The sequence below is a fragment of the Rhincodon typus genome, chromosome 6 (genome assembly GCF_021869965.1).
Source record: "Rhincodon typus isolate 14 chromosome 6, sRhiTyp1.1, whole genome shotgun sequence".
Taxonomy (NCBI): domain Eukaryota; kingdom Metazoa; phylum Chordata; class Chondrichthyes; order Orectolobiformes; family Rhincodontidae; genus Rhincodon; species Rhincodon typus.
In genome coordinates, this window is record NC_063337.1 from 34,765,594 (window position 1) to 34,780,220 (window position 14,627).

A 14,627-nucleotide genomic window follows, 5' to 3' on the forward strand; every position below is an offset into this window, starting at 1 on the left:
TCAGGGAGAAATGTTCCTGTTCCAAGTGGAATTGGAAGGCCTGTTGACTAAGTGAATTAGGCATACTGTTGACTGGTTGTGGAAGCAAATGTAACATAAAACAAAGAACTGTGGAGGCTGGAGCTCTGAAACAGAAACAAGAATTGCTGGCAAAACTCAGCAACATCTCAGTGAAGAAAGCAGAGTTAATACTTGAAATCTAGTGACTGTACTTAAGGAGGCTGTTATTGTGGAAGCAAAGGGGTTTGATTAGCTACCCGTTATACCACATCTATAGACGTGAATTATCAATTCATGACTGGAGCCAAATTAATCCAATTGAAAATTATCATGACTGAACCAAAGAAGGTAATTGTTTTAACCTCTTCAAGATGACCCTTAAGGAAATAAACCAGGATGTGGCGAATCAACTTAAGATTACCCACATATTTTGGAAAGAAAGTGAAATCACGAGGTGTCACATGTTAAGACGCCCACGTTTTCTCTAATCTTTAAATGTCGACTGCAGAACATAACACAGCAACAGTAGACGACAAGGCAGAAGAATCAGGCTGTGACATCACAAGGTCTCCAAGCCTGTTCAGGTACACCAATCCAGAAAACGGACCTTCCAGCAGGACGGGTACAAGAAAGTAACTTTATTGACCTACAGAATGCTCATCCCTACAAGAGTATCCTGAAATGACATTGACGTTATCAATTTGGCTGTTGAATTCACCTAAAATAGGAGTGAAAATGTAATCTTCATCATCAGGCCTGCAATGGCTGTTTTCCAGACCAAGATAATCACATGAATTGTGAATAATTGCTTTTAAAAATTTTGAGAAGATTTGTAGCTCAGATTGTGGATGGGGTTGTAGACTTGCTTGCCAAGCCGGTGTGTTTGATTGCAGACGTTTCGTCACCCTGCTAGGTAATATCATCAGTGTGCCTCCATTGAAGCATTGGCGTTCTGTCCCATTTTTATATACCTCTGTTTGTTGGGCTGGTTGACATCACTTCTGGTTCTGCTTTTCAGTGGTTTGTATATCATGTATGAGTGGTTTGTATATAACAGACAATTACCACACTGCCGGATGAACAAAGAGACAATTGCCACACCGCTGGACAAATCAGGAAGGCAGGCACCCCAAGACACCGACAGCATCAACAAAAACAGCACCCTGAAACTGCTGGAACTGTACCTCACAACCCACTTCACCTCAACAACTATATATTCAAACAAATCAACAGAACACCAATAGGATCCACAATATTAGGACTGATTGCAGAAGCACAATTGCAAAGGTTAGAATGGACAGCGCTTCCCACTATACAACCCAAACTCTGGGTCTGGTATGTAGGTGACACCTTTGTGATTATCAAATGCACAAGACTAGAAGAAACCCACCAACACATAAACAACATCCTCACCAGGATAAAATTCACAAAAGAAAAAGAGAACAGTAACCGACTACCCTTCCTGGACATAATGGTAGAATGTAAGAACAACTGGAACTCCAGACTAGCGTATACAGAAAGACCTCACGTACGGACCAGATACTTAATTACACCAGCAACCACCCCAACATCCATAAACGGAGCTGCATTAGCACAATACACTGCAGCAACCCGGAATTGCACAAAGCAGGACAGGGGCACTTGTATGGAGTTTTTAAAAGGAATGGAGACTCAAAAAGCACAATCCACCGTTATCTCCACAACAAAAAGACACAATGTGACCAGGTACAGTAGTCACCCTACCATACATCAGAAACGTATCAGAGATGACCACAAGACTACTCAGACCCCTAAGTATTGGGGTAGCTCACAATTCAACAACCACCCTGCGACAACTACTGATGAATGTAAAGGATCCCATACCCATTACCAATAAAACTAGCATAATATACAAAATACCATACAAGGACTGTGAGAAACATTACACAGACCAAACTGGAAGAAAACAGACAATAAGGATACATGAACACCAACCATCCACCAAGAGACATGACCAATTCTCACTGGTCTCAATTCTCACACGGACAAAGAAGGACATAAATTCAACTGAAACAACACATGCACAAGCCAAACAGAGACATGCCAGGGAATTCCTGGAGGCCTGGCATTCCAACTGGAACTCCATCAACAAACACATTGAATTGGACCTGATAAACTAACCACTGAAAAACCAGTCTGGAAGTAATGCCAACCACCCTAGCAAACCGAGGGATATAAATAACAAGTGGGACAGAACACCAGCTCTTCACTGGAGGCGCACTGACGATGTTACCTAGCAGGGTGATGAAATGTCTGCAACCAAATACGCCGGCTCAGTGAGTAAGTCTACAACCTCCAGAACTGTTTTTATTTATAACCTGTAAAAGTGCACAATTCTCTTAAGTGCTATTTTCCTTGAGAATGACAGTGTGAGAGACTGTGAATGAGCGCTGTAGCATTAGAGCTTGGGTTGAATGCATGAATCAGCAATCCTTGTAATTTAAACCATGGACTGTACCCCACCCAGTTTTTTCAACGTGACCATCACATTATTTAGAGACCATTCACAGTTGTTGTTAACATTTCAATGCTGTCCAGTCTTATGCTTTTTTCTCTATTCTTTTGCCTCTATTCTTTTGTCGGACTTTTGATAAAGGAAACAGGGAAGGAATAAATGGGTAATTTTTGGAGTAGAAGACTGTAATAAGTGGGGAGCTGCAGGGCTCATTGCTTGGGCCCAAAATTTATATGCATATGTATTCATGCACAAATATCCAAATCACTGATGTATACATACACCTGCATATATCAACGTTGTAGATGACGGAAACAAATATAATATTACCAAGTTTACTGATGATACAAAATCGTGCAAGGGAAGATGTGAAGAGACTTTAGGGCAATTTAGACAAGTTGTGTGTATAAGGAAATGCATGGTAGATGTAGAATAACTTGGATAATTATGAGGTTGTCCAATTCAGAAGGAGTGCAGAATGGCAGAGTATTATTGAAATGGTGATAGATTGGAAGATGCTGGTGAGTAAAGGGACTTGTGTGTCCTGCCACTGTTCACTGAAAACAAGCATTCAGAAGTCTTAGCATGTGCAGCATGCAATTTTGGATTGAGGTGAGAAGTTTAATGACTTGGATTGGTGAGCTTGTAAAATTCTTTACCACAATAGGCTGTGGTGGCCAAGTACTGAATGTATTCAAGGAAGAAATAGATTTCTAGAAACTAAAGGTGTCATGGGGTATGACATTGAGATAGAAAATCAACCATAATCATATTGAACAGCAAAGAGGGCCTGATGGGCCAAATGACCACCTAGGAGGAAGGATGGCCACAGCTGGATATAGAAATGGAGACAGGATGAATATTCTGAAGCTTTCTTTTAATTGCCTTTGATTCAGAGAATATGTGGTTAAATGAGTGGACTAGCATACATGACAGTAACTTGTGTAGGCTGTGTGGTGCTGTAAGATTTGATGAGAACAGTTATTCCTAAGAACAAGAACAGTACAGCACAACCCTTCGGCCCACCAAGCCTATGCCAACACATGACACCCTTCAAAACTAAAAACCTCTTGCCACTATACAGCCCGCACCCAACTATTCTCTACCTATTCACGCATCTGCCAATGTACCTCTTAATCTTTGCTATTGTATCTGCTTCTACCACTTCCTCTGGCAGACATTCCGGGCACTTACACTATGTGTAAAAATCCTGCCTCTCGCATCTCCTTTAAACTATCCCCCTTTTACTTTAAACATATGTCCCCTAGTATTTGACATTTTTACCTTAGGGAAAAAAGACTCTGACTATCCATTCTACGCATGCCTTTCTTAATTTTGTTAACCTCTTATTAGGTCATGCTTCAGTCTCTGATGCCCAAGTGAAAACAAAACCAAGTTAATCCAGCCCCCGCTCCTAGCTCATATCTTCCAAACCAGGCAACATCCTTTGTAAACCTTTTCTGTATCCTCTCCATAGTCTCCACAACCTTCTGGTAGTCTGGTGACAAAAACTGTACACAGTATTCCAAATGTGGCTTTACTAAAGTTCTCTGCAGCTGCAACATGACTTGCCAATTGTTATACTCTGTGCCCTGACCGATGAAGGCAAGCATGCCATTCACTTTCTTGACTACGCTCTCCAATTGTGTTGCCATTTTCAGGAAATTGAGGACCTGTAGCCTAGATCCCTCCCTATATTAAGGCTTATAAGGTTTCTGCCATTTTCTGTATATTTCTCTCCTGCATTACACCTTCCAAAATACATCACCTCACATTTGTCCATTAAATTAAATGCCATTTCTCTGCCCAAGTCTCCAGCCTATCCTGCTGTATCCTCTGGCAATCCTCCTCACTACCCATAGCTCCCCCAACCTTTGTCCTAGTTTGGATCGTCTCCATATCATTCCTATTCATTTACATGAATAAAGCACCTTAGTACTATCAGACCATAAGGCTACTGTCTCATTAGACAGAGATGACTAGTGGTGGTTTAACCTAAGGGTCACCACATCTCAAGTGAGGGGAGAGGTTGAGAAAGAGAGTCCTTCATGATAACCTCAGCCGGTGTGGGAAATGAACCCACTGCTAACCAGCCATCCAGCCTACTGAGCTAACTGCCCCCCATACATGTGAATACACCTTGTATCATAAATAAGATTTCGAAATTGGAAGCAGAGATGACCAGGTATAATTATTTGGATTAGAATAGTTAGATAGTTTGTTTTTGACTGGCGTCGACCTGATGGGCCTTTTTCGGTGCTGTAGGCCTCGATAAATCTATGATTCTAATTATGACATGGCAATAAGAGACCTGGCTTAATGAAAAGCAAGACTGGATGTTAAATATTCCTAGTTGTAAGGAATATTTACAAAGAAAAGACAGGTAATCGGGAAAAATGGTGCAGTATTGGTTGAGGAGAGCATTGGAGTGCTGGAGAAAGAGGACGCCCCAGAGCATTCATTGGGCTACAAGCAAGGAACTAGACATTCAGCTACATTGTAATCTATATGTAATGTTATCTGTAGATTGTCAGCTAGTGAGAAGTATGAAGAGGAATAAATCTACAAGGAACTTAGAGATGGAAACATCAAAACATCTGGAAGACTTTCATTACCCAGATATAGTTTCGGATACTGGTAATGTTAAGGTCAGAGAGGGGAAGTGTTCTTGTATTTAGGCTAATTTCTTATAGCAATATATGTCTGGTTCTTGGAAACTGAAGCAGTCCATTTTCAAATGCAGCAGACCTAGACAGCATCCAGACTTGGGCTGATGGGTCGCCAGGATCATTTGTGTCACAAAAGGCCAGACAATGACACACGAATCTAACTATCACCTCTTGATATTCAATGGCATGACCATTACTTTATCGCCAGTGTCAACATTCCTGAGGATTACTATTTACCAGAAGCTGATCTGGACTCCTCAAATAAATATTCTGCCCAAAAGAGCTAGTTAGAGGCTAAGAATTCTACAGCAAATAATGTAACCTCCTGAGTCCCCAGAAACTTTCTATCACCTGCAACGCACAAGATAGAATACTCCCCACTTGCCTGGATGAGTGCAGGTTCAACAACATTCCAAGAAGCTTGACACCATCCAGGACAAAGCAGCCACTTGATTGGTACCACATCCACATACATTCACTTCCCCTATCACCAATGCACAATTGCAGCAGTGCAGACCATTTACAGGATGCATTGCAGCAATTCATCCTTCAGCTTCTTCCAGATCCACAAACACTACCATCTAGAAGGGCAAGGGAAGAAAGTAAATGAGAGCGCCACCAGCTGCAAGTTCCAAGCCACTCACCATCCTTGGCAATTTGTGAAGAAGTTCTGAAAGGCCTTGTCCTGGACTTGAAACGTTAACTCTGTGTCTCTTTCCACAGCTTCCAGACTTGCTGAGTTTCTTCTGTATTCTCTGTTTGTTTCAGATTTTTCATCATCCACAGTATTTTGCATTTATTTGAAATGTATTACCGTTCTTCTGCTGTTGCTGGGACAAAATCCTGGAACTCTGCCCTAATGACACTGTGGGTGAACCTACACCAAAAGGACTGAGCATTCCAGGAGGGCAGCTCGTCACTATCATCTAAAGCAATTTGGGACAGGCTATAAATGCTAGCACATCCAGTGAAGCCCACATCTTTGGATGAATAAAAACAAATGAATTAACCGGAAATATTTTGACCTGTTTAGTTTCAGTTTCTGTACAGATGGTTCTGTGATTAAATACAACAAGGAAACCTTTGCCTTTTACAATTTAAAATTCTCCAATGCAATCCGGGATATCACAAATGTCCCTTGTGCTCAGCAGTGCTATTTTGTGTTTGCGCATTTGATAGAATACTTTGCATCTGCCCCCCAAATAGATGGGTATTTTTACAGGTAGAGAGCCAGGAACCTCATGTAACTGGTTTGTTGCTGCTGTTGTCCGCAAACTTGATCTCACCAAAGCTGGATGTTCAGCCCCCATACTCTTGTGCAATGAATTCTAAGACCTGTTTCGGGAGCTCATGCAGAAAATTGAAGTTTCTTCCTACTGATAATATGTAGGCAAAGGGCTCCTGCAAAGCAGTGTTGTTAAAATGTATCTTCTGGAAACCCAGAATTCTTGTAGACTTTTTCTGTTGTATGTTTTGGTTTTATTATTTGTGTTTTTCTTTTACAGTGGATTCCAAGTTTAGGTATTTTCTTTCACTTGTTCCTTCAAAATGCTACTGATAAATCTGTACGGTGTATAGAAAATAGAATTTTTGTAAATTAATCTATAACTTGGGAGGGCGTGGTCATTGACTCTTCAGCTGAAGGTATTAAAAGTCTATGTAATGTCTTTAAAGTTTCATTATAGCTTAAAGGTTTATTACATAGTAGTTGGGGGAAGTACAACTTATGTTTAACCTCCTGAATAGTGGTATTTTCTGTCAGTATAAAAGAGCTTGCGTTTCTATAGCACAATTGTGTGTCTTGAAGTATCCTAAAATGTTTCTCATGCGGCAAATTTTTTGACGTGCAGTCATTCTTCATCCGTTTGCTGATGCGGCAATCATTATTTCAACAGAAAATCCCACAAGTAACGATACCTGGCTGGTTAATCTGTGTTGGATGATGTTGGTGAAAGGAGGACTGTTGTTTAGGAAACCAACAGAACTTGCTTGTCTTGTAATGATGCAATGAGATATTTAATACTGATTTGAAATGTAGGAATAGATTTGATTGACATACATAATCCAGCTCCTTTTTAAGGGAACTATGAAAGCTGGAGCCCACTTGATCAGAAATGAAGCTCTGCATCAGTCTCTCAGCAGCAACAAGAATCTCCCCAATTAAGTCATAGGGATGAAGGTGCTCACAATGGGACAATCAGTGGCAGTGGCGGCAGTTAGACTAATAACGTTTGAATCAGTGGTCCCTCAAGAATTAAATGCAAGCCACGTGGCTTTCCTGAAAACAGTATAAGATTTTCCAGCAAATTTCAGTTGAGGCACCTGGCATCTGAAGGTGAGTGGCATTGAGAGCCACACCATTGCCTACCCTACCCTAATCTGTGATCCCCAAACTATCCTCATTCAGCTTTGGTCCAGGGTCCATTGGTAGTCCTTAGTCTCTGATAGTGCTTTGTCAGCACTGCTAACGGACATGAAGGGATGATAGGTTGCATGTTCTCTGTGGGAGGGGCCTCCACTGTTGAGATGCTGAATCTATTTGCCAGGTATTCTGCTTTTGTAATCTGGTTTTACTGGTGACTTGAAGTCTAGACTGGTTCAATGTGTTATCAATTGCTCTTTTTACTGTCAATCTGACACTCAAGTGTCTTTTGCAATTTCAGAAGTTTGAGCTTTACACTCTTGATGCACTCATTCAGTCCAAAAATTGCAACTGATTCAGAGATAGGTGTATGTTTTCCAAAATGAACTGATCTTCCTTTATCATCTGGAGGTAGGACATTGTCTCCATAATGACTAATCAAAGTTATTAATAGGCAATTTTGGCACCTGTCCCAAAACAACAGACCCACTGACTAAAGCACAATTTAAATTCTCTACATGATGGAAAGGTAAACAATTTCAATCAATCCAACATGGTGAAACATAGAGACTTTCAGCCTTTAGCTGCTGTCTTTCTCACTCCCTAGAATAATCTTTTTTTTTAAACGAAAGCTTGTAACCTGATGTTACAATGGTATCATCTGTACCCTGCCCATCTCAACCACCAGCATGGCAAAGTAAATAGCATAGACTATGTATTCAGTCTGAGATGTTGATTAGTTATCCTTGAGAACTCAGCAGTCTCTAAATAGAAATATCAAAGCACAGCTGTCTACAGTGTCTACAAACCACTTACAGTTTCTGCAAGGCAACCCATGGAAAAGTCATATGGCCCCTTTCATTTTACTTTAAAGAAATTACCCCAAAATACAGTAATCTTATGGACCTCATAATTGTGACCTTACAATTTGTGCATCCCAAGACGAAGTAAAAGTTGCTTGCATTCCAATTTGAATGTGGTTTGGAGGAATGAGTGACCAATTCTTTAGAAATGCTAAACATTTGTATTGGAATTATCCTGCTCAGAAGTGATTCCAGAGTAAGTATTCCATTGTATGTTGTTATGTTTTTAAACTGACATTAGATCTCCAAATTATGGCTGATCAATTGTCTGTGCTTTTTGGGGCCAAACTGTTGAATTCTTGCCTTTTAGTTAGGAAAACAGCAACTGGAAACACAGTAGATATGCTGACCATGGATCCAGGAAATATGCTCTTCAAGATTATCACAAAATTTTTGTTTTTTTGTAGGCAACCAGGGAAACACTTACTCACCATTGTGAGGACCTAGGTGAGTCCTTGAACAAAGAGAATGAACTCGCCCTAATTATAGATGGGCACACTTTGAAATACGCACTATCTTTTGAAGTCCGTCGCTCATTCTTAGATCTGGCTTTGTCTTGTAAAGCCGTCATCTGCTGCAGGTAAGAAATGGCTATATTGACAAGTTTTATTCTAAATTTGACCTTGGGATGTGAATCGTAATAGTTATTGCTCATTCCTAATTGCAATCAGTAAAGCATGGACCAGAGCATGTAGGGAAGGGGAGGGAGAGGATCCAGCTCCCTTTCTTAAATTACAAAAATGAACCAATTGGCTCTTGCTGCTCATTTAGCCACTATTTTGCAAACATATAAAGCTAACGTTCAAGTGCGTCCTGTGCATGTAATTATACGGTGGTGAGAATGATGTATATGCCCTTTATCTCAGCCCCCTCCAAAATTGTTAGTTTTTTCTTGACTGTTTTATGCTGTCCCCTATTATTATTGCAAGATGAGTAGATGCATTTTTGAGTTCAAGGTGGACATATTTTTGCTACATTCTTAGTAACAGTACAAATTTTCAATAGTGGTGGAAGGACATAGTTAGGCTTTAATACAATGTAACGCCAAATGTAATGTCAGTGATGCCATTTGGCACAGCACAGGCATTATATTATCTAGAGTGCCTTATTTGTTACATGATGAAAACGTGGTCTCCGAATAGAGAAATTCAATTCAGCTTTATGTTTTAAATGTGTAGGGCAGATCCCTGCCAAGGGGAGTGTGAACTTTATATCTTGGTGTTTATGCATTCTTCATGGCAACTCAGTAAAAATAATGAATGTGGATGACGATAAGATTAACAAATGTTTTTAGCAAAATTGTTTTTAGCACTGTACTTAAGAATGTGACATTACAATCTATTAATTCCAGGTAACCATAACTGGGCATTCATTATATTTCTTTAAATAGGTCAGATGAACTGGGCTTTTTCTGTGCAGACAGGTTAAAGACCTATGCATACAGTGGTGTGAGAATTTAATCTGTGTTTTTTCAGTAACAAGTGATAAAAATCCAAATGTGCTCATATAGTTATAAGCATACTACATGTGAACTTTTTTGTTAATGTGGTCATGTGGAATGCTTAAGCTGATTGAATCAGTCAATGGGAATGTTATCAGTTGCTGTTGGAAATGTTTGACTTTCTACTTTAGTTAGTTGTGTTGAAGGAGACTTTGCTGCCATGAGTTAATTTATTATAGATCTGTTTTTTGTTGGTGAGACAAGTATTCACAGGTTGCTTGTATGTGTTTTTAATGCTTTGCTTTTAAAGCAGATGCTGCAGTTCCACTTGTTACTTGATGATATCTAGATAAGGCTTGTGTAATTGATCATTCATACTGAGATTTCTGCAGGAGCGGTAAGGGTCATTAGTGGATATTACATCTTGTTAATTTGTATTGGGATGTAGCTGATATTTCTACATGCTGTATAGGTTGTGTTTGACGCTGATAATCAGAGGTTTCAAATTGTTAGTGGATATTTCGAATGCCATTTTAGTTTCAAATGTGAATGTATTAATGAGTGAAAACAAATGCCTAATTAAAGAATTCCTCGTGAATGTGTTAACTTGCATTATTTTACTGCTTCTCACTTGTGTGAAGATGTCTTCTCGTGCCTTACAGAATCTAGAGTTGGACAATGCTTAAGAAATCATGAACACTATCTGCAGTGGAGACAAAAGAAACCAAGAGAATCTTGAAGAAAATTTGGTGAAATTTAGGGCAGTAGAATCTATCTGGCTGGAACGTTAAGATGGGCTAAATGGGCTCCTTAACCCATAAATATCTTGTAAAAACATGAATGAACACTGCCATAGAGTAGCGACATGGGCTTTGGTAGACAACAAAATATCCATTATCAATAGATTCCAAGCTAGTTAGAAACATTGAACTCGGGCCACATCTATTCTTTGATCTGTAAAGACAGTTTATTGAATTACCGGATCTTGCCCTTCTTAGTCCATGCCAATGTTACACTTGCTTCCTATATATATGATATATTAAGACACATCTATGGAGCAGCTGGAACTTGAACCCAGGCTTTCTGGCTCAGAGGAAAGGACATTACCGTTATTTCCTCTATATATATTTTTCTAATCAGCCTGTTCAGAGATGTTATTCCACACCTCTGGAGCAGTTGGGACTTGAACCCAGGCCTCCTGGTTCAGTGAACACTACCACTGTGCCCCAGTAGCCCTAAGGTTGCTCCCTATATGTGCTGAAATAATTATTGGCCACTGCCTGCTTTTCTTAACCTTTTAAATAACGACATTGAGAAACTTAATGCATTAATCAGACATCAACAGCCATTTTGCTTACATATCTGCGATCCTGCTGTTTGATTGATACATTTGTATGTAGTTGTTGACTAATCATAACAATCACTTGCTATTACTTTGTCCATAATGGACGATTAATGCCCACATAAGGAGCTGTGAGGTTGCTTGTGGGCTCCTAGGATTGTTCCCTGCTAAAGGCCCAGTACTTGAGTGTAAGTCCTGGCATCAAAATTGAGTTCCCTGCCCTTTACTGCTGATCCCATTACCTTTAGAGTTACTCATCTGTGGCCTGAGATCCAGTAATAATTCTAGGCCCCAGGTGGATGTTGTGTGGGCAGTATCTGCCCTCTCCCCAGTAACACTGCCATACAATAGAGCTGCCTACCTCTGATTAGCCAACAGATCTTGGTAGGCAGGACTTTAGTCCTGGGCTCCTTGATCCTGAACAATGCCCAATGATGTAAAGTATAATGAAGTTAAATGCCTGAGTTGTATTTAAATTTAGCCGGCCTTCCCTAAAAATGGTGAAGTGCGCCTCCATTGTCTCTGTTAAACACCACCCAATATTTTTTGAGTGGCTATTGAGACATGGAAGGTTTCATTTTAACGCAACTTAGGTAAATATTTCAGAGCAACTGTGAAAGGTCATTGAAAAGCTAAGGGGGTGAAATTAAGGTAGATGGTTTCAATGGGCAAGCTCGCGTAGGATACAGCTTGTTGGAGTAAATGACCTGCTTCTGTGCTCCCTAGTGATTCAATAAAAATGATGTGCAAATATGTCAAAATGTTCTTTTGGTTCTTTGCTCTGAAGCCAAATTCCATGATGCTTGTTGCATCATAAATTTTCAATCATTGTAATGGAAGACTTGCAGTAAAACATTTTGTCTAGGTTCTTCACGTGAATGAAAATTCATAATTTGCTACTATTGCTTAATAGATGTTCCTATCTTGTTCTTAGTTACCTTAAGTTCCCAACACAAGTAGGTAGCACAGACCATTACCACCACCAATATCCCCTCCACCCCCAGCCTCCCTTTCAACTTTTAGAACTGTACACAATGTAAGAGCTACAAGATATTCATCATATGTAATACCAATTTTACCTGGAACGGTAGGTAGTGCTCTTCCAGCTGTGAAACTTGAAACTGTCCTGTTTTGCAGTCATTATTGCCATTGTCATAATGCAGTCAGGGCTGATGTGATGTGAATTTCAACTACTGGAACTGTACTTAAGGTTTGAAATTATTGCATATTTTAGTGCTCTCGTTTTCCCAAATTCACATTTCAGTTATCTTTCATTTGCATCCACTAATACTCATGTGTTACACCAGTAGATGCTGTTCTAATTAAACACAGTGACATTGTAACTGATGAAGAAGTTCATAATGTGTTACATGTCATCCGAAGCCCGCGTAATTTGTGAAAAGTGCTGGAAAGTTGAAGCATAAACGTTGGAAATGATACAACCCAGAAAGAGTTTTGATCACGGGTCAAACTTAAAATCATGGAATCATAGAGCACAGAAGGAAGCCATTCAGCCCACCATTCCAATTGGACTCAATCACTGGTCTTTCCCCATAGCCTTGAAAAATTTCCTTTTAAAATGTACATTGAAAAGCATGTGTGAAATTCATTCTCCTTTACTTTTAGATGCTAGTTAACTTGATGTTCAAGCTTAGAACTTTCTGTTTTAATTTCAGCTTTTAGGAATGACAAGCTGCTGACTTTTTAAAGCCAATTACTGTATAAGTGTTTTTGTATGATTAACAGATTAAAGGAAATACTCATAGAAGTGTTTCTCACATTAAAAGGAGAAAACAAAATGTCTGACTCAAAAAATAATTTAATAAAGGAAAGTTCCTATTTTGGGGAACCAGGTATTCACATTTTATACATAACTGATACATTTTGAATTACATGATATTGAGCTATTTTTTACATGTTACTCGATGGAAAACTATTTAGCTCTTCTCAATGGAACCAATGAAGACAAAATTCTTAGTGGCATCAAAACATAACACAATAATTTAATAAAAGTACTCCCTTTTTACAAGCCATAAATAATCAAATTTACATCATAACAAAAACAATGGAAATGTATTGGATTAAATTGTTGGGCAGCATAGCGGCTCAGTGGTTAGCACTGCTGCCTCATAGCACTAGGACCCAGGTTTGATTCCAGCCTTGGGTGACTGTCTGTGTGAAGTTTGCACATTCTCCCTGTGTTTGCATAGTTTCCGCCAGGTCCTCTGGTTTCCTCCCACAGGCCAAAGATGTGCAGGTTAGGTGGATTAGCCATGCATGGTGATGAGTAGGTGGAGGACTGGGTCTGGGTGGGATTTTGTTGGGAGGGCCGGTGCAGATTCAATGGGCTGAATGGCCTCTTTGCGCACTGTAGGGATTCTATGATCCTACGATAAATCATAGATGAACACTGAATGCTGGAGAAACTTAGTAGATCTGGTAGCAGCTATGGACAGACTTGTCAGACCTTCTGTGTTTCTCCAACAGTCTCTGTTTGTTTCACATTTCCAGCATCAGCAGTATTTTGCTTTTATTTGAAAATTAAATAAGAGTGTATTTTACACTTTTGACAATGTACTAATCGCAAAACACTTCAAGTGTCCAGGCAAAGGAGAATATTCTGCTCTGTATCCGTTGCTTTTACTAGGATAGTTAAGTAAGGATCACTGGATCCAAACTATTGACTCTATTTTTTCTCCACAGAGGCTATCAGACTTGTTGAGTTTCTCCAATGCTTCTGCTTTTATTTGAAATAAATTATTAGAATAGCTTGCATTGAGTAAGCTTGCATTTCTTTGAGTATAGAAGATGTAAGTGGGAATTTATTTGAGGTAGTTAAGGATTTCATAAAGTAAATGGAGAAGCTATTTTGAAATCCAGACAAAGGAGGCATATTGTTAAAAACCTGAGCTCAGCCGTTCTGGGGTGATGTTATAAAACACTCTTTTATGTAAAGGCAAGTGGAAATCTTGAACTCTAACCTCCAGAAATCTGTTGAGGCTAGGTTAATTGAAAATTCCAAAACAAAGGTAGATATATTTTTGTCTGGTATGGGTATTAAGAGACATGGGCTGGATTTTATTCTCCCCTTGGTGTGCCTGCCACCTACCTTTCCCACCCTTGCCCCCATGAAAATGTTACCAGCGGTGTGAGAGGTGCTGAATGTGGCAGCTTGTGGCACGCTTAACACCCTTCACTGACCGTTAATTGTCCACTCGGTCTGGTGGAAAATACCACATATGTAGCCACTGTATATATGATTTACAATGTCATTACAATACTGGTACGTAGCCTGTAGAATTCCTACAATTGACTAATAAAATCAAATAATACGTTCCTTTACAAGACAACAAGGTGCAGGGCTGGATGAACACAGCAGGTCAAGCAGCATCATAGGAGCAGAGAGGCTGACGTTTCGGGCCTAGACCCTTCATCTGATGAGCCTCTCTGCTCCTA

At 39.7% G+C, this 14,627-nt stretch overlaps 1 protein-coding gene across 1 annotated transcript in view; it reads left to right on the forward strand.

Moving 5' to 3' along the window:
- The window catches only part of atp8a2 (ATPase phospholipid transporting 8A2), a 701,479-nt gene that overhangs the window by 479,166 nt on the left and 207,686 nt on the right, over positions 1-14,627 (forward strand). Inside the window, exon 27 of the mRNA XM_048597580.1 lies at positions 8,796-8,968. Within this exon, the coding sequence (XP_048453537.1) occupies positions 8,796-8,968 (173 nt within the window). The remainder of the gene's footprint in view (positions 1-8,795; positions 8,969-14,627) is intronic.